Source organism: Oryza brachyantha, chromosome 3, assembly GCF_000231095.2.
Source record: "Oryza brachyantha chromosome 3, ObraRS2, whole genome shotgun sequence".
NCBI lineage: Eukaryota > Viridiplantae > Streptophyta > Magnoliopsida > Poales > Poaceae > Oryza > Oryza brachyantha.
The window spans coordinates 25416197-25441520 of NC_023165.2; the positions used below are offsets into that span (position 1 = coordinate 25416197).

The window sequence follows — 25324 nt, forward strand, 5'->3', positions numbered from 1 at the left end:
CGTGGTGGAGAGTTTCTTTCTTCTTACCAGCGCCGCCTCCGTCGGGGAGGAAATTTTCCGAGACGGTCAGAAAAATGGCGAGCGGTGTGGCGGAGGAGGAGAGAGTGAGAGGGGTGGCCGCCGGAGAAGAGGAGGAGGATGCAGACCTGCCGCAGCTGAGCGCGGCGGCGGCGGAGGCGCTGCGGGAGTTCCTGCTGGAGCAACGGCGGGACGGAGGGGAAGGGGAGGAAGGGGGAGGAGGCGGGGTGGAGCTGGTGGCGGAGGACTGGCGGCTGAGCCAGTTCTGGTACGACGAGCGCACCGCGCGGACGCTCGCCGAGGAGGTAGTCCGCCTCGTGTCCCTGTCCGGCCCTGCCTCCTCCTCCGCCGCGGTGGCCTGCGTCGCGTGCCCGACGCTGTACGCCTACCTCAAGGCGAGCAACCCGGATGTGCCCGTGCAGCTGCTGGAGTACGACGAGCGGTTCGGCCAGTACGGCGGCGACTTCACCTTCTACGACTACAACCAGCCGGAGGAGCTGCCGGCGGAGATGAAGCACGCCTACCGGATCGTCGTCGCCGACCCTCCCTACCTGGTATGCGGGAGATTCTTCCTCTTCTTCTTGATTCCTCGATTGGACTTAAAATCTGAGGAGGAAATGGCGATTTGTCGTTCGTGCAGAGTAAGGAGTGCTTGGAGAAGGTTGCCAAGACGGTGTCTTTCCTCGCGCATCCTGAAGGTTCATTCCTGCTGCTACTTACAGGTAAACTGAAGCTCGCAACGATTTTCGTTCGGGCTAATGCCATTGGTATTTGGTAACTGAGCTTTCTTTTGAGATAATAGAAAGCTGCTGCTTCTTGTCCTTGTAAAATTGTATGCCAGCAGTAACATTGTAAATTGATTAGTGTTTTGATCATTGATCTTTGTTTTTGCAATTAAGTGTGTAAAACTAGAGCGAATTGTTACTCTACTGACTGAAACTTGGTGTGGTTCCTTACCACTTAACAGTAACACTTGAACTAATCTCATGTGCATTTGTGATTATAGGCTATTACTGTACTCTTTTAGTGTGTATAACTAGGCAGAGTTGCATATGCAGTTCTAGGCTTGTGGCTGATGCAATATCTATCTACCATAACAATGTTGGCTTGTAGCTACTGTGGTATCCTCCTTAAAAAATGCCAACTTCTTTTCGAAGCAAAACACCGACTGTTTTACTTGCATGAAATTCAATGTGATCCAGCTTCTCAGCATATTATTATCATCTAATGTGAAATTGTTTGCTTGTGTTAGTATCCATGTTTTCTCTGCAGTATTTTGATGTGTGGATCACATACCTATCTGTCTTTTGGATTTTCTGGCGTTAATCCCTGAAACGCATCGTTCGAATCAAGCTGTTTTTATAACTGAAATTTCTCATGTTTTGCCAGGGGAAGTTCAGAGGGACAGCGCATATGAGCTCCTAAATGTGCGTCCCTGCGGTTTCAAGCCTCAGCACTCAAATAAACTGGGAAATGAATTCCGGCTGTTCACAAATTATGATCCTGTGGACAGACTTGGCGGTTGGGAGCAAAATTAAGTCTTGGTGCCTAGGGAGGGTGGATTCATGCTTGCTTTGACAGTTCCTACATTTTTGTTTGTAGCTCACTGAAGCAATAACGTCAGTAGGAATTTCTGCAATGTTTTACTGAATGCCTGAATCTGTCTGTTGTCATGTGTTTGTTGTATTAAACTTCATGCAATGTGCCCCTTTTAGTTCCATGATTATATGTTTAAAATGATCGTGGTTTCTTGCAATCTTCGGCCTTCTAAAGCAGTGTTTTGGGGCTTAGTGTTTATGGCAGCGTCTGCATAACAGTAACAGGATTTTGACAGGGCCTTTTACGAGTAGTGCTTTTTTTATTAATGATGAATTTCATCCGTTCCAGTCTTGACTATTAGAATACATCCAGTTAGTTCAGAGATTGCAAGACAAATGAGTACAAATTACAAATTAAAAGCTTGATTTAAACAAGAACACTATGAATTATGGGTTGTCTTTGTGATCTTAAAGTAGTAGAACATATTTCCGAAATCAACAGTTGATTCTAAGTCGACTGAGTTTTGTTTCCATCACCACTAGGAACTAGTATCAACCTAAAGCAAAAGATAATATCGGAGAATATAAATTAATTATCTATCTCAGTCATGTCACTACTATTACCCTTGAATTCAATCCACGAGTACATCAAAACGTGTGGTTTTCATATTAGATTTCTACTTAGAGCAAGTATAATAGCAAGTTATTAGCCGGCTAAATACTGAGGTGGATAAGAAATGGGAGAAGAGAAAGGAGAAGCGTGCTATAAGTTTATAGCCGGCTCGACACTTGAACCAAGAATCTCTATGTAAAAGATATGTGGGTCATATATTAATAATAAAATACTGTAAAACTCGGTCATATATTAATAATAAAAGACTGTAAAAAAATTACAGCAGGCTTGTAAACTATATTATTAGCATATATTATTAGCATTATTATTAGCATTGCTCTTATAGATACGAGGGTTTAGATGTACGTGGTTCCCAGGCATCACTTATGTCCCTTTTTAATGGTGATGATGTCTTATTGACCGTCTTCTTCGGCAACACAGCGGTGTCAAGAAAAACAGAAAACGTGGCAGATGTGCAGGAAGGCCACCGGTCACGCCCGTGGCGCCCGTGCCCACGCATTTTTTAAACAATGAGTGCACTGCGGCTATATATCAACAAGATGTAATATTTGTTTTAGTCTGCACATTACATGATTACATCCACTGATCCACACAAGAGCTCAGAAGCTTCAACAGCAGTTGCTCATGTACTATTTGTTTCAGTTTGCACGTTACATCTAACATAAGAGCTGCCTCAGAGGATTCAACATATCCTTTTTATTTTCAGCACAAGTAACAGAAAAGCAGCCACCGACTCGCCGCGTAACCATCACTAGCAAAAGAGCGGCAGATTCGAGCTCACTTGTCGTGCGGCTTGGTCGGCTTCACGACGAGGACGGGGCAGCACGCGTGATGGACGAGGTAGTCGCTGACGCTGCCCAAGAACGCCCTGCGCCACGAAGATTTTAGAAAAAAAAAATGCATGTTAGTAGTGTGCAGCCGCTCGATCGATTACGTGCGTGGATTTCAGCAGATCTGGTAGCGCGCGTGTGTTCGTAATCCCACCTCTTGATCTTGCCTAGGCCGCGGCTTCCCAGGACGAGCATGTCGGCGTGCATCTCCTCCACGGCCTGGCAGATGGCCTCCTTGGCGTCGCCCTCCACGATGGCGCCCATCGCGTTCACCTGCAGCAACAACCAACCAGAACGCCTCGGTCTCGGTTAATTTTCTCAGATCTGCTGGTGCAGCGCGCTTTGTGTTGATTGATGGTGGTGCAGGGCGGGCTTGCCTCTCGCTGCTTGCAGACGTCCAGCGCGCGGGACACGACCTTCCTGGAGATCTCCTCCTGCGCCTTCCTCATGGACTCGATCGCGGAGGTCGGGGCATAGGCTACGGCTGCTTCCGTATCACGTTCACGGACGCGCCGTGTCAAGTGTCAGCCTCTCTCGATCGGGGGAAATGCGAGCGGATCAAAGGAAGTGGTGTGCGTGCGGTGCTGCTGACCGAGACCGATACCGTGGGCGGCGACGGGGTAGACGAAGTGGTCGGCGCCGTGCTGCGCGTGGAGGACGACGACCGACACGCCGCCGGCGCGGCGCCTCCCGATGACGTTGTCCAGCGCCCACGCCAGCGCGCGGAGGCTCTCCTCGCTCGCGTCCACGGCCACCACCACCTTCATCGCCGCCTCCTCCTCCGCCGCCGCCGCCGCCGCTCCCGGCTCCCCGCTCGCCGCCACCGCCGCTGCGCCCTTCTCCTCCATATCGCTCGCCTCGCCTCGACTCGACTCGCTCTCAGTTACTATCCAGCGCGCTCTGCCTCCACCACCGGATCATATATACATGCATGCACTGGGCGTGCTGGGTCGCGTCGCTTGCGTTGCGTGCGTCCGCTGTTTTGTTCGCGTGGACGGCGACGGCGCGGGGTACGATAGAGATGAACGGAACCGCCACGGGGGCGGCCGTTTTTGTTCGCTACTCCTCCTTCGCCTGGCACGTTTCTTCCTCGGATCCGCCTCGGGTTTGCGCTTTATACATTCCTCTGCTCTGTCCTCCACCTTGCAAAGCATCCCTATCCCCCCCCCCCCCCCCCCTACCGATCTCCAGGCGCGCGATCCGGACAACTGCCCACCCCCGCAACCCGGTTTTGCAACCGCGCTATGCATGCCTGCCAGCGCCCCGCGGCCATGCAGCACGCAGCTGTCCTGCCACCGGGACTGGCCATCTCTGCTCTATTCAGCACATCGGCATGTCGTCACCTCAAAATGTTACTGTCTAGTACTCCGTACTGAATAGAACATTAACTAGTACTCTGATCGCTCGTTCAAATTAGTAGTAATAGGCGATATCTCATTCAATGATAAAAGGGGTGATTATTTGTTTTTTTTACGAACGACATATTTATAAATAAAAATAATTTGTAAATAAAAAATTATATATATGTTCTTGTTGATTAAAAAGGTAAGGATGAAAAACCAAAAAATAAATACAAAATTAACTCTAAATTTAATGTTAAAAATTTAAATTTTGGCTTATAAGCTTACACATGGGTAAAAATATGGGGGTGTAAGAGCCCAGAAACTATGTTCACTTGTCCAAATTTGTCCAAATTCGTAGTAATTGATCATGTCTCATCCATTAATGAGAGTCCAAATTTATAGGACTATGAGTACAATACTAAGAGTCACGTCTAATGCTAAGAATGTAGATGATATCTCATTCAATAGTACTATGGTCATGTTAGTTCGACGCTTCCTAACGGTTAAATGGATTAGTTTTGTGAAAAATTTCTATATCTATATATTTTCAAGTTTGCATAATTAATGATTAATTAATTATATATTTATATGTTTCTACATTTTTCACGCACGTTACTAAATCTATGTAGCAGCAATTTGGGACCGAAAGAGGAAGCTACATGGAGCTGAAAGCGGACGAGGCATCCGCTAGTTTCACGTGGATGTATGCAGCAAAAGCTCGGTGCCGCATGCAAGGTGGTTCAGAATTCAGATTGCCATGCTAAAATCCAGGCGGAGATGTGCAGAAGAAAGCAGTGGTTCAGTCTCACAAATCAACCAAAAGAATCATCAACGATTGTCCTGATCCGAAAATCGCACCTGTGGGAAAGTACCCCGGATTCGACTCTACTCAACTGAGAGAACCTGAAAGTTGAATCTTACAGTTCACACAGGGCGTCAGACAAGAAAAGGATGCTGCTAAAATTGGTTGGTGGAAGTGAGGTGCAAGATATCATCACTGAGCCAAATGCTAAAAGATTAATGAACCAACGGCAGTCACTACTACATTTTCCAATACATTTTTTCAGAAACGCAACACTGAACCATCTCAAGAAAAAGGGTGCGAAAGAACTTCAGAATTGTACCAAATCCTGAAAAGGAGCACACCCCATTCTATAAAGCAAACATCTAAAACCAGATGACAAGTGGCCAGCTTTTCTTCTCCGATCGTATTCATACCCTAACCATCGTCCAAATGTGTCAACCTGAACAGTGCTCGGCACTATGGCAGAGACCAATTTCCTGCTTTGAACTCTACATAAAACTTGGATTTTCTTGAAACAACAAAGAACACTGCAGGAAGAGAGATAGGATTATTGAATAGTATATGTATTCTGTATGTTGAATAATATATGTATTCTGTATGTAATGATGTGAAATTGCTCAAGGATTTAGGAAACAAACCAGGAATTGCAGGGACGACGAAGTCTTTATGCTGCAGCACTTCTTGAAGAGTTTTTCCTTCCTTTACTTTCATCCACTTAACAGAACCCTCACCTACATATTGAAGAAAAAAAAACTTAAAAGTTGAGAATATTGTTTACTATAATACATGTGGTTTGTAGCAAAAGAAATATACTAGAGAGTACTGAAGCAGTTTCCTACAGGTAAAAGAACGACCATACTTATTTAAGAAGAGTACACGGATGCCTACTTGTACAAGGAGGATGGCAGTACATAAAATGTAACATGTTTTCTTAAACAAGATAAAATTGAACCATCACTGTTCAAAACAAAATGTTTCTTTTTTGGCATTGAACACCCTTTATATTTTGTTATAGTGCAATTAGCATTGTCCGCACTTTGCATAATTTTAATTGTAAAATTAGCATCTAGACATATATCAGATAATGTTACTTTACACCTTTACATGCTAAATTTGTATTTTACAAGGCCAACTAAGATGATAAATTAACAAAATGTAATGTAGAGGAGGTGGGTGGGCAGGCGGTATATCACCACCGTAAACATTGCAAATTAAAATATGACAAGCAAAAGAATATGTTCATCCACATACCTGACGATGTAACGGTGCTGCTCTTGCCAACGTCATTTTCTCCATCCTCCTCGTCAAGTAGACCTTCAGGAAGTGACTTTGAATCCACAGTGCCTTCCAGAATAAATTTCAATATTTCACTCCTGGACAGAACTGCGCCAGTGCCAGCCTAATTTAACAAAGTAGACAATCAGTTAAGCAGCAACAGAAAAAAGGTATGTACAATGGATACATGGGGATCATACATCTTGCCATGCCAAAGAACTGCATATGCCAAACTGTAGAGATAAGCAATCCAGAAGAATACTGAATTACACAAACTGAATTAGATGATAACAATGATGATTAAATTGCTCGTGTCCAAACAAGTGTTATCCATGCCTCCCCATTTCTCATGAGAGGTTGTTCTTTCCAAAATTGGTAAAATAATGTGAGTCCAGGATTTTCAACATGCTGACAATAAACCCCTCCCCCCAAAAAAATTGATCAAACTACCGCCGTGTGTAATTCATGATTCGGCATCATGTGTTAAACTGTATTGACTAAATATGGAGACAACTTACATGTGCAGTTTTTACAAGTTAAGTATAACATTTTGTATACTGACAAACAGACATACTTGTGCCTGAACTCAGAACTGTTGGCAGCAAAAATACAAATCAACATATTAATAGCTATTTAAACACATCACTGGGACACAACGTATTGTTACAATGTTCTATGAAGAATGAAGTGTCTACAGCCCAATTTATTTAGACATTTTCTGAGCACTTAAATTTAGCAATCAGCAGCAGGTAGATGATTGCTTCAAGGAAATTCAAACAATACACACAAACCTGATAATATAACTCAATAGCGTCCCTTGTGTAAGCGTGGTTATCATCCCATGGTAATGGTGGAGAACTTTCTGCAAACATGTTTGACAGTAGTTAAGGGTTCAACACAAATTCAGTGATTCCATCACATACCATATAGCATATAAATATACACATAATCTGAAGATAGCATTATATAGTTTAGAAAGGATATGACATCGAGATGGGGCACAAAAGTATCTGTCTCCGGAAAATCCTCAATGAAGTCACTCGACATGACCTCTGGGTAGAGCAGAAGAACTGGCCAGTGAAGCACGCACTGCTTATCCAGCTTCGGCTTCTTTACCCCGGTGAGTTCTTGAAATACTGCCTTCCCAAGCGTCAAACCTCTCTTCTCTATAGCGGCAACAAGATCCTACATACATATAGCCACTGGTCAATTCCAGGAACTCGAAAGCAGATACAGCAATGTCAAAATACCAAATTTGGAACAGGACAGGAGAGACCTTTGCAGAGGAGACGGCCTGTGCAACCTTGGCCCTTTGGCGATCCTGCTCACTCTGCTGCGCATCCACTTGCGCGAGCAATTTCTTAAGCTCCTCGTTAGCCGGGTCCTGCTCGAGACCCCGCCGACAGAAGGACGCCGCCTCGGGCAGCAAGCTGAGAGCAAGCGCCGCTTTCGCCGCCCGGTAGTACGCCTAGCTACAAGAATCAAACATTACGTTCTTCCTTGCTGAATCCAGAAAGGAATTGAGGAGGGCACCAAGCAGGGCACCTTGACGTTGGAGGAGGAGAGCTGGATGGCCCGGTCGGCGTCGTCGAGGGCGCGGCGGTGGTTGCCGAGGAGGAGATTGACGTGGGCGCGATTGGCGAAGAGGACGGAGGCGTCGGGGGCTGGGCCCGGGGGAAGCGGCTCCATCTGGGCGATGGCCTTCGTGTAGCAGTCGACGGCGTCGGCGTAGTGCTTCCGCCCCATCCTGACGAACTGGTTGCCCTTCTCCTTGTACTCGACCGCCGCCGACTCCTTGATGGCGGCGATGGCGTCCAGGTCGGCCTTCTCGCTCTCCGTCAGGGGTCCCGCTCCGGGATCCATCAGCAGCGCCATGGCTGTGAGTGGAGTCGCTAGTGGTGCGTCTCCTTGCTCCCTCTGCTCTTCTCCCCGCCGCCGCCGCCGCTTCCGCTGTTCCGAGTTTCCACGGAGTTCTCGACTTCTCGCCTCTCCCTTCGTCGGGGAATTTAGTTATTTGCCACCGTTAGAATTGTCATCTTTTGAATGTCATTTTTAAAATTGTCAGACTTTTTCTTAATTTTTTACCACTTTCTGTCTCCGTGGCATGCCACTATGGCGCTGTCTCCGTCGTTGCGGAATTAGCGGCAGAATCAGCTAGCTTTGTAATGCTGCATGGCTTTAGAGTTAATTTGGCAGCGAGTATTGAGCCAATAATCGGCGTTTATTTTTGTTGCGGTGCACTGTGCGCTTCGTTCCTTTTTTTTTTTGGTCGGCTGCCTGCCTGCATGCCCGTAGCGGACATGGTTTTCGAGTTCGGTTCCTAATCATATCAGGTTGAGATTAGTACACAATTAATTAGCTATTAATTATATAAAATTTAAAAAATAAATTAATATGATATTTTAAAATAATTTTTCTATAATTTTTTTAAAAAAAATACATCGTTCAGTGGTCATGCACACCGAAAAAGAGAGAAATCCGAATATAGCGTCACTATCGAACACGTATTTGATATGAAAATGATACGCATAACAAGATAATGTTACAAACTTTTTATTTTTTAACTGCATTATAAAGTTTTTAGAAACACTTACATGCGAACCATGCTATATATGCTCTCACCTCCTGGCTATTTATTGGTTCACTACTCACTGCCAATTTAACTCTACTCACTAATCAAGCCATGTAGCACCACAAGGCTATTTGATTCCACCGCTAATTCCACAACCTGGAGGCAGGGCCACGGTCGCATGCCACGGAGGCAGGAAGCGGCAAAAAATTAAGAAAAAGTATCTCTCCAATAGTAATTGTGTAAGAGTAATTTTAAAAATGGCATTTGAAGAGATGATATTTTTAATAGTGGCAAATAGTTAAATTCCCCCCTTCGTCGGTTGTGTCTCGAGAAAATTACTATTATAACATTCTCATTCACTGGAATATCATTATAATATTCTGCAATTTGCATTCGCTGAAATACCACTCTCAAACAAAGTAAAATATTATTTATCCTCTTTGCTGTAAATTAAAAATGTTTAATCCATATTTCCATAGCTACGCTAAAATACCCCTATCTAAAATAATTGAGCTAGCTATCATTGTTTTTCTATTAGAAATGATTGATTTTTTTTGCATTGTGTTGTAAACTAGTTTTTTTTTATCGTGTTGTAGCCTAGTTGAATAAGCTATGCATTTTGTTGAGGTCACTGAGATGTTATTTTTGACTGTAAATTACGTGAAGTATTTAAATGCTATGATTGGTTTCTTTAATAATTCTATAACGTGACTGCTAACTTTTTTTAACATTTTGTACCGAGTATTTTAAGTCATGTTTTAATGGAGATAAGTATCTAATAAAGATAACTAGTACTTTAGTTTAAACCAAACCGACGTTACAATTTAATCGTTTTAGCTAGGGGTATTTGGTCAACATGATTATGAAAATATAAATTAAACCTTTTTTATTTGCAGCAAAAGGGATAAATGTATTTTGATGAGAGTCTAGCGAACGCAAACTATAGATTAAATAACATGTCATAAAATTGATAATAAGCGCCTGTAGCTCAGTGGATAGAGCGTCTGTTTCCTAAGCAGAAGGCCGTAGGTTCGACCCCTACCTGGCGCGAATTAAATTTTAAGTTTTTGAATTATTTTTCATATATTTTGTCATCTTTTTGAATCCTTGTGTACTTTTGTATATGTTTTTTTATCTTCATAGATTTGTCATCTTTTTGAATCATTGTTTACTTTTGTATATGTTTTTTATTTTCGTAGATGAAGTCACACGTTTGATTATTTAACTTATTCAAAATTATTTTTGTTTAATTTAAGTCATAATTATTATGTAATTAATAATAAATCCAATCACAATAAAATAAATGATAGTTATATAAGTTTTAAAAATAAGATAAATGGTCAAATGTGAGTCATTATTTTTATCTTTATAGATGAAGTCATACACTTTTAGTCACACAGTTGTTCATTCAATTTATTCAGAATTAATTTTGTATAATTTAAGTTATAATTATTATGTAATTAGTAATAAATCTAATTACAATAAAATAAATAATAGTTATGTGAGTTTTTTAAAAAAAGATAAATGGTCAAACGTAAGTTAAAAAATTAATGTTATCATGTATTAAAATATAGATGTGGTATCATGAGTATATGACCTACTTTTCTTGCTCACATGAGGTCTTTGAGTCGTTGGTCTTCATTTTTCATCTCTTAGACATGTTCTTCTTCAGAAAAGATTTACTTACTTGTTTTTAGAACCTTCTTCCATCTTTGAGTCACGTTCTTCATAATAAATGATCTATAATATTGACGTAGATGCATGTTGTTAGCTATAGTCAAATCTATTATGTGTGAATTATTTAGCTACTTTCGCGAAAACACGAAAGGCACAAATGATTGTCGGTCTTCTCCATTTGTTAATGTTGAAGGGGTTCTCCATTTCTGCGGTATATTGGTTTCCATGCATTAAAAAGGATGAACAGGTAAAACATTAAACAAGTGTAAGTTTCGTTACACGAGATAAATCAGTAAGATAAAGTTTTTTTTAAAAAAAGACGCAAAAGAGGGCACACACTTTAATTAAAATAATTACATATAACACCTTATATTCATGATTGGTTATAGTAGCACGTGCCCATATATGAGGGTGTGCTAACTCATCTTTTTTCTTTTTTAAACTATAGGACGGAATTATGTCTTAACAACGTAATACTTCGTGATGCTGACTTTATCCCACATTCACTCCCTCCCGCATCATGAGTCTACACTTATGTCACACCCCACAGCGTGCTTGTACACTGCATCAACAAGGCAACACCTATAAAAACATCAGGAAGGATCTTTCAAGTCAGCGAAAAAGAAAATGATAAGTTGAAAAAGAAAATGATAAGAGGGATGAGACATTGGCAATAGATGGTTTGCCGGCTAGCCAGCCAAGCGGATGCAGTGTGTGGGTTCTTCTCGTACATTGATACTTGGTACCTGACATATGTGGGCCATAGGTATACGATAATATACATAATTATCATATGTTACCTTATATATGTGGTATTTGATACATATGACATGTGGGTATCGGCTGGCACATGGTGTATGTGGGTATCAAATGACACCTAAGTAACTAGACATGGTATCCATAGGTATCATCCATGATATCATATGTATCAAGCTTGGCACTTGTGGATACCATTAGAGATAAGTGAAATAGAGTTGAGGGTTAATATGGTCATATGGAAACATAGCAACTGGCCTATCATTTGATAATAGCCAATGGCTATCGACTCATTATACTGATATCTAGCTGTCACACGCACATGCACCGAACCGAGCTGAGGCGGCCGGGCGAGGTCCGTGGCATGGATGGCTAGCTTGGTTTGCCTATTCTGAACGTTATCCTTTTAAATGAAAGGCATAACCGACAAATGCACAATACGGGGTACTCATGCGTGAAATCAATTCAAATGATTTGGGGGCTTGTTATGAGAGTACCAGATGGATAATCATTGATTTACTCCTCTTGAGTTCTCTATGGATCATGCATATATTCTCCACCCGGGATTGAGTACATCACATCCTGCACACTCCATATTTCATTCTTTCTCTCTGAGAATTCTCAACCTTCTGTTCATGTGTTGTTCCCATCTCCCTATTTCTGTCCTGCCATGCGCATGGGTTGTCGGAACGAGCAGACATCCGGAACTCCGCTCGCCTGGGTGCCTACATGGGTAGGCGTGTAATAAGTTTTCAGGAAGCGCATTGTTGCGCATGATTGCTCATGTTCTTTTTGTGTTTTGCACTAGTTTCTTACTAAACTACATCGTCATGTCCACAAGTGGAGGCAATAAGGGCAACAACAGAGAAGGAGATGGCACCGATACTGGTGGAGCTAGGAACGACTCCACCAACAATACCTTATTTAGCTTGGGAGCGTATCCCGGGCATCACTTTACTCACTCTAGTGTTAAGACATGTTGGTAGTAGATGTTCTTCCAATTATTAGCATGTTCATGTTTAGCACTACTAATATATTACTTTATTTAGATGTCATGCTTAACTCTCCGATACTTTTAATTGATACAATTGACTTTTGGATTGATGTTTGATCCTTTGTCTTATTCAAAATTTTAATATGCAAAGTTAGGGCATGTACAACAGTCCAGACATCAGCTCTCTATTTAACACATAGAGGCAGTGAAATAGACGTATTGTACAACAGTTCAGATAGTTGTTGTCTGTTTGGTTGTCTGTATGTTATTTAATGCATACATGCATCCACGATCAAATATGCATTGATCTTTATATGATATTTTGTTACTTCACTAGTATAAGTGACTATCAAGTATAAATAAGTTCAGAATGTCAGTATTGGTCTTATTTTTTGCCATCAACAAAGAAAAGGTGTGGCATTTTTTATGTTGAATGTATTCCAATCTCAAAATTTCATTATTTCTGAAAAATAAAAGAGAAATCAAACTGCTATACCAGGTTCGTAGATCTGAAGCATGAGTATGTATCCATGAAGCCATTGGTGAATCCATTGCTGAGCCAGCCAAGTAGTGCTGGCTACCGGTTGAGCTCTGGGAGCCGGAGAAGTAGGGAAAGCCTGCATCCATACAACAATCAGTCGTACTCTCGTCACCGGCAGCAATCGTGCTCGATCTTTTCCTTTCCTCCTCCACCGCTGTTGTGCCTTTCCCTACGGCTACAGCCAACGCCGCCGTGGCATTCCGAGCTCCGGCCATGGCGGTCACCGTTTCTTTCCTTGATGCCGCGTCCGCAGCCCCTTTCCTCGCCGCACGCCACATTACACCACCCTTGTTCTCTATACCACCAACGTATTTGCCTGCTCCTCCTCCCGCCCCATCTTCCTCTAGTACCAGTGGAAAAGAACGATATGTGAAATGAGAAACAAGGAGATGAGAAGGGAGAATGAGAAAGATGCGTGTGTCTTCAATCCTTCCCGCCATCGCTGGACTTTGCTTGCGCGTGTATTGGATCCGAGACGCCGAGGACTGAAGCGACGGATTGGTACAACGCGCTCCTGGGTCGGCGCCTCGCATTGGAGCACGATACCAAGCCGGCGACGAACGAAACGACGACTGCCTTCTCTCTCTGTGATAAATGATGCAAATAGACGGGAAAATACGTCGACGTGGCACAATATAGATGGGCCCGTCTAGCTGTTGTACATGCCCTTATAATTCATACTTAAAGTTACTTTAGTAATAAATCAATCATAAGATAATAATAAACAATTAATTTTTTATAAGACGGAAAATCAAGAGTAGATCCAAAAGTCAATGGCATAAATAAAAAAAGTGAATGAAGTATATTGTTTTTCTGGAATAGAGTACACCGAATAATGACTAGCACCTATATTTTTCGCTTTGCTTATGTTTATATGTAAAAATTTAAATTATTAATCTTAAAGTTATAGTTTATTTTAGATTTTCTTATTGTAGTTTATTTGCTAGAATTGACTTTTAGATTGCTAAGAATATGTATATAAAAATTTTATTCATAAAATATTTTTTATTTATAAATAGTTATTTCTATAATAACACCTATATATTCAACAGTTTTTTTTGCAGCCTTCATAACTTATGCACGATAAGAAAAAAACTTGCAAATATTCCTACCATACCATTTTGATATGGTTGTATTTGTTTGGCTCATTTTGATACGTGTGCTATCTATTGCTAAATCCCGGCTCATTTTCATACGAGTGGCAATACTCGTGTGTGCATAGTCAAGAGTTATTCCACCCCATTCGTAAAACAAAATCCATGTCTACTTGAAAATTTCCGCTCGAAATAGCACAAGACATTCAAATTTGCTTCTCCTATCCTATGCCGTGTAAGTGAAATTTGAATAAACAAGGCTTTTACGAATACCTGTCACGATACTTCAATTTGGTGACCTGGACGGGGGCCCCACCCACCAGCCGCCTTTGCTTCGGGGTATTTGGAGTTTGGACGCCGCGCTCCCCCCCCCCCCCCCCCCCCTCATCGTCTGACCCAAAATTCGAAATCGAGCCAGTAGTGCCTCTCGTCGTCTCCGCGTCCGCTCCCCATTTCAAATTCCCCCATCTCGGCTTCCCCCTCCCCCTCCTCCTCCCCCTCCATCTCCACCGCCGCCGCCGCCGCCGCGCTCAGATCCCGACCGCCGCAAGTCGCCCGTCCCACCGCCCGCGATGCTCTCCGACTGCGGCGACGAAGACCACGGCGGCAGCTCCGCCCCCGCGGGGTTCGAGCTCCAGGAGGACCCCTCCTTCTGGAAGGACAACAACGTGCAGGTTAGGGCTCGGTTCCGCCTCGACGTGCAGTGCCTCGGCTGTAGCTCGCTCGGCCCCGGCCCGGCCGCCGAGATTTGCCCCCGAGCGTTTCGCCGAGCATCTAGTTAGCCTTGTCTGGCCTCCACTGATTGCTCCGTGGAACAGGTTGTGATCCGTGTGCGGCCGCTGAGCAGCGGGGAGATATCGGTGCAGGGGCAGAAGAGGTGCGTCAGGCAGGATAGCTGCCAGAGCATCACCTGGACGGGCCACCCGGAGTCTCGGTTCACGTTCGATCTCGTCGCGGACGAGCATGTCACGCAGGTACAATCTCCACGCCCTTGTTTCTCCGTGTCGTTTCAGTCTTTTGCTCTATTTGTTTTGCGAGATGTGTTAATGCTGTTCCTTTGTAACGTATAGGAGAATCTGTTCAAGGTTGCTGGGGTGCCCATGGTGGACAACTGTATGGCTGGCTATAACAGCTGCATGTTTGCTTATGGTCAGGTAAGCTACAGATTCTACTTGACATTTCAAAATTCTTTGGTATGCAGGGTAGCATTTCGCACATCGTTGTGAATTTGTGTTTCAATGTTTGTACTTAGTACTGACAAGAGTTTCCAATTCGGTAGACTGGCAGTGGCAAAACACACACGATGCTTGGTGATATAGAAAATGGCACACGAAGAAACAATGTTAATTGTGGCATGACACCTCGGGTGTTTGAACATCTCTTTTTAAGAATTCAGAAGGCAAGTATTGCGATTTATTGATTCTTGTGTGGTACTTGATGTACTGTTAGCCAACATTTCAACATCGCTATTCCAGGAAAAGGAAATAAGAAGAGAAGAAAAACTCAGGTTTACTTGCAAATGCTCATTTTTGGAGATATACAATGAACAGATTCTGGATTTGCTCAACCCGAATTCAGCAAATTTGCAGGTAGGCTACTAAAACTAAAAGCATGGCTATTAATTTATTCGTGTGTTCTTACATGTTTGCTGGTTGCATTTTAAGAAGCTGTTAGGAGATGTTTACAATTTTGACATCTCAGTTCTTCAAACAGTAATACTATTAGCCATATCTGCAGATAAGAGAGGATGCCAGAAAAGGTGTCCATGTTGAGAACTTGACAGAACATGAAGTTTCGAATGCTCGAGAAGCAATGCAACAGCTTGTTGAGGTTTGTGTTTGAGAACTGGCTTAACAGGACTGCTATTTTTCTAAACAAAATGAAAAATGACTAGGACTGCTTCATCGGTTGATTATTGCAAAACATAGAACAAAACATGTTTAGCACATAAGTGGTCCAATATACAACTGCCATTTATTAGGTGAAGCAGTATAATTGTGGTGATTGAATGTCCAATTCTTTGTGACTTATATCAAATTTACCTTTATTTTGTCCTTCTAGCAGCTATATTGGTTGTTGCTATGTTTTCCAGGCAACATGAATAATACACAAGACTCACTATTTCTCTGCTATTATAAAAATATATACATAGTCTGAAACTTTCGATCGGAAAATTTTACAAGGCTGTTTGATATAGAACAAGGTGGTTCACCAAATAAATACTATTCACTGTTTCTTGTAACCTTGATAATGTTAAATTGATCAAATTCAGTATTTGAGCTTTATACTTGAAAGCGCAGTTGTCTGTCCTCCCTCTCCCCCTTGCGTGCAATACGCCCTCTCACTGAGAACGATAACAAAAACAACCATTGTTTTCCACTCGAGATCCTAATGCTGGCCCATTCCCAATGGGCCCATAAAACAGTCAATGGCCTATTATAACCCAGTATCCCATTGCAAAGCATGAGCATCTTACTAGTGAATAATAAGATTGAAGTTTGTCTTTGCTTGGTATTGTTGCAATGTTTTACCTGTTAGTTACCCGCTAAGCTTGGAAAAACTGATTTATTACCTGATATCGTGCTTATATATGCTACTTTTACTAGCTAATTCTCTTGAGCTAAACATTCCAAATTTCTTTTCAGGGGGCAGCAAACAGAAAGGTGGCTGCCACCAATATGAATCGAGCAAGCAGCCGTTCTCATAGTGTTTTCACTTGTCTTATCGAGAGTAAGGTATATGGATTGGACTGGTTGAACTTACTTATGCATTTTTGTGTAGTAAGAGGGATATTAGTTGCTATTAGTTTAAAGGATGGTGATGTTGATAGATATAACAGTTTGTATTTGTGGCTAACCTAATTTAACCAATTTTTAACCATGCAGTGGGAGTCTCAAGGTATCAACCATCATCGATTTTCTCGGCTTAACCTAGTTGACCTTGCGGGCTCAGAAAGGTAATCTGTTACCTTATTTTTCATACATTCTGAGTGCCTATTCAGCACGAATGCTATATGCTTTGCAGACAAAAGAGCTCAGGTGCTGAAGGGGAACGCTTGAAAGAAGCTACCAATATCAACAAGTCACTCTCCACTTTGGGGTTCGTTGATGAACTTGTATTTTTTTATTTCATAATGTAAATATATCCAAAACTTGATTTGGATTCAGTTTAATGTTTTCACTTACTTCTCCATATCATTCTTTCAGACTTGTTATTACAAATCTTATTGCTGTATCAAACAAAAAGTCACATCATGTGCCCTACCGAGATTCAAAATTGACATTTCTCCTTCAGGTATTATGCACAACTTGAGTTAAACTTGTTATATTTTACATGTTGCCTCTTATCGAGGCATTGGAAAATTGGAGTTGGAATTTGACGAAGTGCATTTCTATGTTACCTTTAACTTAACTTAGGATAACGAAAAATCAATAATCTTGATAATGTCTTATCTCCTGTTTCCAGGATTCACTTGGAGGGAATTCAAAGACAACTATAATTGCAAACATAAGCCCATCAAGCTGGTAGGCATATAATGATTTTTTAAAAAAGACTGTTCACACTTCACATTATTGACATTTTTGTTTGTTTTGTTGTTAGTTGCGCGGCTGAGACACTCAGCACATTGAAGTTTGCGCAACGGGCCAAATACATAAGAAACAATGTATGTGATCAGTGCATGCTAGATGTTTATTATTTATGACATGCCAACACAAACTGACTGTTGTTCATTGTAGGCTATTATAAATGAAGATGCCTCTGGTGATGTTTTGAGCATGCGTATACAGATCCAGCAACTTAAGGTAAATAGGAATGCGTTCATTTTTGGCCTTATGATTTTTCCAGTGCATAACAAGACATTAAGGTCCAGGATTAATTCATTTAATATTTTATCTGTTCTGCTTTGTTTGATGTTTCATTCTGATGACAAGAATTTTTCAACAGCACTATCTGATAAATGATTCTTATGTTTTCCCTGTAACCACAGAAAGAGGTCAGTCGCCTGCAAGGGCTAGCCAATTCTGACAAATCAGAATGTACTAGTTCCAGTGGGTTTATCTGTGAGTCTCCCAGCACAATCAAGTGGAATCAGGGTCAAGGCTCCTTCAGTCCACTTATGTTTGATAAAAGGGTTATGCAGGTATCCATATATACTCTGTGCTTCTTGAACATGGTAACCATCTACTTACCTCTCTTTCTCAATGTGTAATGTTCAGCGGAAAGATTATGATGCTGCGCTTGTCGCTGCTTTTAGGAGGGAGCAGGAAAGTGAAGCAAAGTTGAAGGCAGCGATTGCTGCGAAACTTGTTGCTGAACAGCTGGTCTGCAGCTTTCCTAATTAACACTTTGCGTTAACTTCCCATGAATTTTGACAAAGGCTAAAGCGATTATACTTCTACATTTATTAAGTCTAATTATCTGTGGCATCTCAGGCAACTCAAAGAGCAGAAGAGGTGAGAAGCTTCAAGATGAGGCTCCGTTTTCGTGAAGATCGAATAAAAAGATTGGAGCAACTTGCATCAGGGAAGTTATCTGCTGAAGCACATCTGTTGCAAGAAAAGGAAGACCTTGTGAAGGAAGTAGATGCTCTACGAAGCTTACTGGACCGCAATCCAGAAGTCACAAGGTTTGCTATGGAAAACTTACAATTGAAGGAAGATCTTCGAAGGTAAGCAACTAAGCATTGCTCCCCTTCTGCTTTCTCGAAACTTCAAATGCTCATTGTGTGTTTTTTATAGTTTGTCTATTTTGTGTTGCTAATATAGTTCGAAGTTTGAGCCTTGCTATTATTAAAATTTACAGGTTGCAAACATTTGTTGATGAAGGAGAACGTGAAATGATGCATGAGCAGATAATTGTTCTACAAGATAAGGTATCCATTTCAAGTTATGGTGACCTCCTAAGCGCAGGAACTGTTTTTGGTGATACACTACCTTCTGTTTTTACTATTCCTTGATGTATTGACTAACTTGACTTGTATAACCTGCAGCTACTGGAAGCGCTTGATTGGAAACTTATGCACGAGAAGGATCCTATTAACAAGGTTGCTAATATACAGTATTTTAAAGAAACCATTCGTATTGTGAAATACAAAGACACCCTTAATTTGCCAAAAGCTGAACCTGTATTGCTACAAAACATTTGCTTCCGGGCATATTGTTTGTACCTAGAATTTGACTTAAAACTAATATTGACCTTTGCAGGACCTCTCATTATTTGAGGAATCGACAGCTGATGAGGAAATGGAGTTTCTCCGTTTGCAGGTCAGCCTTATAAACCTATCCTGGCATATATATGTCTGTTTACACCCCTGCTTATGGTATTGTTTCCAAGTTCCTAACATCAGTTTGCAATGTTATATTTCAGGCTATTCAAAATGAGAGAGAAATTGAGTCGCTGCGTAAAAATTTGAGCTTCTGCCTTGAATCAAAAGAGAAACTTGAGAGGTATAAAAAAATTCCTACACCTACAAAAGAAAACAAAGTCATCATGATCAACCTTTTCTATATGTTAAAGAGTTCTAGTATATTATGTTTCCTTTGTGCTGCATTTTATGCCCCACATGTTACAATCGTGTTAAAGGGATTGATGACTCCTTTGTTTACCCAACAAAAAAGCTTACAATTGTGATGTCTAAAAGGCATAGTTTGTCCAAGGTAATTTTATTCACTGTAACTAGTAAGAAAACATGTTTTTGGGCTCCTTTATATATTTATCATTGTTAGTTTTACTTCTATGTTTGTTAATGCCAAATCATGTTGATTTAGATAGGCAGATCTATGAGCATTTCATTCAAGATAGCCAGCAAGTGATTACGAAATTTATATTTTGGTAGTTTGTGGTGCATATCAGCATATGTTGATGTAAACAAATTTAGGAATTGGAGTTAATCATGCGTTTCTTAGAGCAAGATTTGTACTGCTCTATTGTGGCATCCAACCCACTATATATTGAGCCCAGTTGTGGCTTATGTAATTGTGTGCATACCTCCTTGTTAGTTGAGTAAGATTTGCTCTAATACTATATAAAACCACATGTTCTATCATAGCACCTTCGAGTTGACACTTTTAGACAAAAAAACAATGAAAGTGTAAGTGGGATGCTATGCACATGCAGTCCGCTTCTCGGAAGAGTGTGGTAATGTGCATTTTGAAAGCTGGGGGTGCGACAACGGATTGCAGATTCTGAAATACCTGTTGTTTTTAATGGTTATCCAGGTTTAGATCAACTGTGACAACTCCATAAGAGGGTCGTTTGATTCACCTGGGGTATTATATACTATCAACTGTAGCAATTTCCTTGACCAATTCTATTCATATTACCTAAGTGTAGGATTGTAAAGTGCCTTTTTTAACAAAAACTAGTCAATGAGGTGATGTGGTCCCTTATTTATGTACTAGGTCCCTTGTCTTTCCATGACTAACGTGTGACTGTTCAACAATCTCCCCCTTCACACCATTGGTTTCCCTTAGCTCCTCACTGCTCCCTCATCATACACCAACAGTCTCTCAGGCTTAGGGGTCTTGCTGGTACCCATGGTCCATTGGATCTTCACACCCTAGTGTCCATTGGATCAAATATGTTGAACTAGCCATGCTTCAATACAAATTGTAAGATCATAAATGTACTTACCCACCCCAAAATCTAGCCAATGAGGTGATGAGCTCCCCACTTATAAACTACTTTCCCCGTCAAAAAATATAATAAAAACTAGCATTCAAAATTTGTCTCAAAATATAACAACTTATACACCTACATTCTATTTTCAATCACAAGCTTCCACCACTACAGTTTCTCACCTACTTCCTCTTCTCAATCAATCACAACCTTTCCCCAATTAATTCCAGTGTGGTCATAGCTTTTGAAACTATGAAGTTATTTTGTTCCTGTTTGGAGCTTATAATGCATTATGAACCTCTGTTCAAATACCATGTCCTGACAAATTGTACATTGTGTAGGCGTGTTGATGAGTTGACAGTAGAGTTGGAGACAGCAAAGAAATGTCATGATGTAAATCAAGAATCTCTGGCTGTGGACCTCCAAGTTCAAACTGAGGCAGATTTGCATGATATGCCTGATGCTCAGACAGAACTTAAGACTTTGGTTGATGCCATAGCTACAGCAAGTCAAAGAGAAGCAGAAGCTCATGAAACTGCAATTGGGTTGGCCAAAGAGAATGAGGAATTAAGAACACGGCTTACAGTTCTGATTGAGGATAACAAGAGATTAGTTGAGCTCTATGAACATGCTGTCGCCAATGTTGAGGTGAATCAAGAAGGAGGGCGTCCTGCCATTCCTCAAATTGAAGGTGTGCATGAGCAGCCAAGTAGCCATCCTTCTTATGAAGGGGGTGCTTTGAATGGAGGACTGCCAGATGACCAGCCAGAGAGTGTAACATTTTTGCCTGCAGACAACTCATCCAGTGAGGTACTAAACTCCAAGATATTGGATGGAGAGTGCAGTCACAAGGAGAAATTTTCAAGTACTAAATTGAGAGATTTGCAACTTCAACTGAACGAGATGCATGAGGAAAATGATAAGCTTATGGGATTATATGAGGAAGCTATGCAGGAAAGAGATGAATTCAAAAGGAAATTGTTTGAGGTTAGCAATTCTGTAACTACAGTAGATACTCAATATGAAGATGTCCAAATGCATGATGCAACAGATGCTGAAGATCTAGAAGTAAAAAATGTAAACGACTCTGCAATATCAACATTTAAAGAAATCCTGCAACTTGTTCGAGGCAAGCTGGAGAATGTCCAAGACAAGCTTGTGACAACCCAGGATGCAGTAGAGTATTTTAAACTGCTTGAAATGGCTAGCGCTAAGGCAGAAGAACTTTCTGCAAGCATTCAGTACCGTTGCCTAGAACTGAAGCACAACCAGGAAGTCATCAATGCCCTTAAATCTGAACTGTCACAATCACAGGAGAGCAAAGAAGCTTTGGAAGGCAAGTTTTTCTCACCTGTAGCATCATGTTGGAACTTGGATTTGAAAAACAAAGCCCTTGTTGGGTCCAAGTTTGATTTCAGCTTGGAATTAATGAATCAAAAAAAGGTACAACTGAGTCATCTCCAAACTCTCAAAAAAGATTTGTCTGTTGCACGTACAAAAGCACATGAATCTGAAACTGCGTTGAGAAGCAAAATCGATGGCCTTAAACTAAAACTCCGCTCTTTCGAAGCTCAGAGAAAGGAGGCAGAAAGGGTCCTTTTTGCTATCGATAATTTCGACACTTCAACTAATACATTGTCGAAACCTGTGAATTTTGGCAAGGCATCTGAGCTGCTGAGATCTGAGGAGGAGCGAACAAAGCTTTTATCTGAACTCAAGAAGTCCCGTGAACAACTTATCATGGTGCAGAAGGAAATAAAAGGCATGAACAAACACGATGATATCGATTGTAAGATTGCATGTCTTGAATCAGAATTAGACGATTGCTGCCTCTCCTTACTGGAAGCTGACACCGAGAAGTTTGTGCGTGAAAATATGTTGAGAGAGATTTGGAAGGAAGGGCAAAAAGGCATGGATTATATGCTGGTTGACTATCAAGATTGTGTTTTTAAAGTCAATTTGAAGGAGGAGGAGATCGGAATATGTGAGGTGCCCTTGCAGTCTCAAACAAGGTCGTTGGATGAAATGAATTCGAAGCTAACTCAAGCTATGCGGGATCTGGGCGAGCTTCTGCGAGACAGAACCTCTTGTGACTTGGATTCATCCATGGTGCATGTTTCAGATAAGGTTAAAGGGGACCTTGATGCAATCGGGCTTTACGTTGCTGAAGCTAAGGAGGTTCTGCTTCTCCACAATGACAACCAAACCAATCTGTGAGCCTGCCCAACAAGAACCAGGTTCCTTCACTGATATAATAACTGACAGGTTAGTCTGTCCAAGCTTCATCTCTACACTTCCTTCGTTGCACCTTGCACCACCACATTTGGGATCAGGGGTAGCTTTCTGTCAATTCGCTTCTACATTATGGAAGAAGTCCTGAACCAGAATGTGTTCAAAACTGTTTTGTGCGACCACCTAACTCTGGTGGTTGTGCCAAGCCACCATCAGGCCCTTATGTAAGCTATGTATTTCTTTTAGTTTGCACTTGTTGGTGCAATTCAGCTAATGATTCAGCAAGGTTTTGAATTCCAAAGGAGGTGCTTTGACCTTGTCTTTCTAGTTCCCTAGATTTATATTTATATTTTATACTTCAATGATGAGCATAGGTGCGGAGGTGCCTGCGTCAGCGAAGGATGCTGCGCTCTAGTTCGCAGAAATTTGGGGTCTCAACCTTTGTAATTTTTAGCCTTTTAAATAAATTAAAACAGTTCTAGAGTACGTGTAAAAAAAGTTGGACTATGCGCCAGTTTGCATCTCGAGGACTCAGGCAGTCATGCTGACTGCTTCCAGAAGCTTACTCAGCTATTGTCTCTTCTATTCGTTATTGCTTGCTACACTGACCAGCTATCTGCTTATTGGGTTCCAAAAAAAAAACCCTATTTGCATAGGGCATCAAAGAATACTAATGTCCAGTACTCCAGTTGGCACTTAAGGTCACCAACCAAGTGTCACGCTTAATATACCTTTGTCATCCCAACCCATCACCATCACTTGACCATATCAATTACGCAAACAAAATACCACAACGAAGAGCACAGCTTGAGTTACGTCATATGCTCTCATAAAGCAAAGCTCAATTACGCACGGTAACGCCGACATCAGTGGGGGACGCTATAGAGAAGCAAGAAAGGTTTTCCAAGAAAGAGAGAGAGGGAGCAAATCAGGCAATTGGGGAAAACCGTGGATACTTAGCAGCGAAGCGCTGCGCCGTCGCATCGGGAAATCCACGCCGCGTGCGGCGGTGCTGGCTGACGCTCGCTCCGTCGAGCTCGGGCTGGCTGCCGAGTCGGACCGCACGCATCTGCATCCGCGGACGAGACGCCGTTCTCCGCTGCCCTGGTGGTCATGTTTTGGGCTGTTCGGAGGGAAAAGATGGTACGAGGTAAATGAAAAATAATTTATAAATAGGATCTTTACAAACATGTGTAACTAACCATTTGAAGATAAAAGTTAGAAAACAAATTATAATAAAAACTTAAAATTAATATTTCAGAATTTTAATTTTAATTTATAAGTATAAATAGTAAATTATAATAAAAACTTAAAATTAATATTTTAGAATTTTAATTTTAATTTATAAGTATAAATAGAAAGGAAAAAAACGAGTGTCCCTGTCTCTATCGCGTCACTGGATTGCTGTCTGGCGTGGCGCGGCGGCCGTCGCTTTAAACTAATCTGGCATTATAGCGTGTGCGTCGGAAAGAAAAAGAAATCTGGAGACTTGCGAGGTTGCGTTTTTGGCAACCGTATATTAGCTGGCAAGTGGCAACCCGTTTCCAAATAGCACTTGGGGAAAAAAAATCTATTGTAACTTTATCTTCTCCTACTAGATATTTGCCACTTCACGTGAGGTTATTATTCTGAAACAAATACGTACATGTGCTTGTGCTTGACAATTTTTTTTGTGTACTTTTCGGGGGAAAGGGTAAACATTTTTCTCAATTTTGTTGGTTCTTTTTGCATGGTCCAGAAAGTTTCTAAGAATGTTTTGATCATTCAATTTCAAATACATTTTGTTTCAATGATTTCGTTTTTTACATGAGTATTATAATTTACAAGTTTAGAATATTATTATTATGTCACCAAGTAACTTTGTAAATCTTAATATATGTCGGCTACATAGAAATAAGAGATGGTTGTCGTATATTTATAAATAAGTATGCAGGCATTATAAATATTTACGTTTGTAGCATACTTCAAGAATATTAATATTATCATTTAAATTAAGTTTAATTAAGAGTAAATTCAGATTGTTGCAACTATTTTGTCAAAATTATGAGTTTACTGCAACCTTAGCCATGTATTTCTAAAAACTGTAACAGTATTGTATGATTTATTAGAATATTTAACTTTATCTTTTAAAAAAATTGTGAGTATATATTGGACAAACATGTTGAGGTAAGTTAGACCAAAATAACACACACATAAAATAATAAAATTGTAATTTGATAATAAAACTATTCACTGTCATTATAATTTTATGAAATACTAATATAAAGTCGTAGCAAACAACCGTTTTATAAGATAATTACAGTTTTCTGATATTTATTATTTAGTTTTAAATTGAATGTAGCATTGCAACTGCAATAAATAGCAGTAGAAAATTGGGGTTTGGATGTTTTCCTTCAC

General features: G+C 41.1%; 4 protein-coding genes and 1 non-coding gene across 7 annotated transcripts; 3 read left to right on the forward strand and 2 right to left on the reverse strand.

Moving 5' to 3' along the window:
* The first annotated feature begins 55 nt into the window (after nt 1-55).
* LOC102718910 (EEF1A lysine methyltransferase 1) lies at nt 56-1669 on the forward strand. Its single transcript, XM_006650526.2, has 3 exons — nt 56-572; nt 659-740; nt 1408-1669. Exons 1-3 carry the CDS (start codon nt 75-77, stop codon nt 1554-1556), a joined length of 729 nt encoding a protein of 242 aa, XP_006650589.1. The 5' UTR covers nt 56-74; the 3' UTR covers nt 1557-1669.
* Nucleotides 1670-2789: 1120 nt separating this feature from the next.
* LOC102719187 (universal stress protein PHOS34) lies at nt 2790-4118 on the reverse strand. Of its 3 annotated transcripts, none has more exons than XM_006650527.3 (4): nt 3625-4118; nt 3398-3504; nt 3175-3293; nt 2790-3058 (listed from the first exon to the last, which is right to left on the reverse strand). In XM_006650527.3, the coding sequence occupies exons 1-4, from the start codon at nt 3866-3868 to the stop codon at nt 2968-2970; spliced, it is 561 nt and encodes a 186-aa protein (XP_006650590.2). In that variant the 5' UTR covers nt 3869-4118; the 3' UTR covers nt 2790-2967. The 3 variants fall into 3 exon arrangements, with proteins under 3 accessions (XP_006650590.2, XP_040377528.1, XP_040377527.1); XM_040521594.1 differs by having other exon boundaries at nt 3398-3507; XM_040521593.1 differs by having other exon boundaries at nt 3613-4118.
* A 1045-nt stretch (nt 4119-5163) lies between these two features.
* LOC102719471 (tetratricopeptide repeat protein 4 homolog) lies at nt 5164-8448 on the reverse strand. Its single transcript, XM_006650528.3, has 7 exons — nt 7989-8448; nt 7720-7911; nt 7428-7628; nt 7235-7315; nt 6420-6567; nt 5807-5899; nt 5164-5695 (listed from the first exon to the last, which is right to left on the reverse strand). The coding sequence occupies exons 1-7, from the start codon at nt 8316-8318 to the stop codon at nt 5625-5627; spliced, it is 1116 nt and encodes a 371-aa protein (XP_006650591.1). The 5' UTR covers nt 8319-8448; the 3' UTR covers nt 5164-5624.
* A 1544-nt stretch (nt 8449-9992) lies between these two features.
* On the forward strand, nt 9993-10065 carry TRNAR-CCU. Its single transcript has one exon. It is a non-coding gene; the product is annotated as a tRNA-Arg (tRNA).
* Nucleotides 10066-14493: 4428 nt separating this feature from the next.
* LOC102716115 (kinesin-like protein KIN-12G) lies at nt 14494-23480 on the forward strand. Its single transcript, XM_015834582.2, has 21 exons — nt 14494-14751; nt 14896-15051; nt 15148-15231; nt 15357-15476; nt 15553-15666; nt 15815-15907; nt 16723-16812; nt 16963-17033; nt 17102-17176; nt 17284-17371; nt 17543-17601; nt 17678-17741; nt 17815-17880; nt 18066-18218; nt 18295-18399; nt 18511-18746; nt 18881-18950; nt 19068-19121; nt 19282-19341; nt 19445-19524; nt 21037-23480. The coding sequence occupies exons 1-21, from the start codon at nt 14650-14652 to the stop codon at nt 22910-22912; spliced, it is 3816 nt and encodes a 1271-aa protein (XP_015690068.2). The 5' UTR covers nt 14494-14649; the 3' UTR covers nt 22913-23480.
* The last annotated feature ends 1844 nt before the right edge of the window (nt 23481-25324 follow it).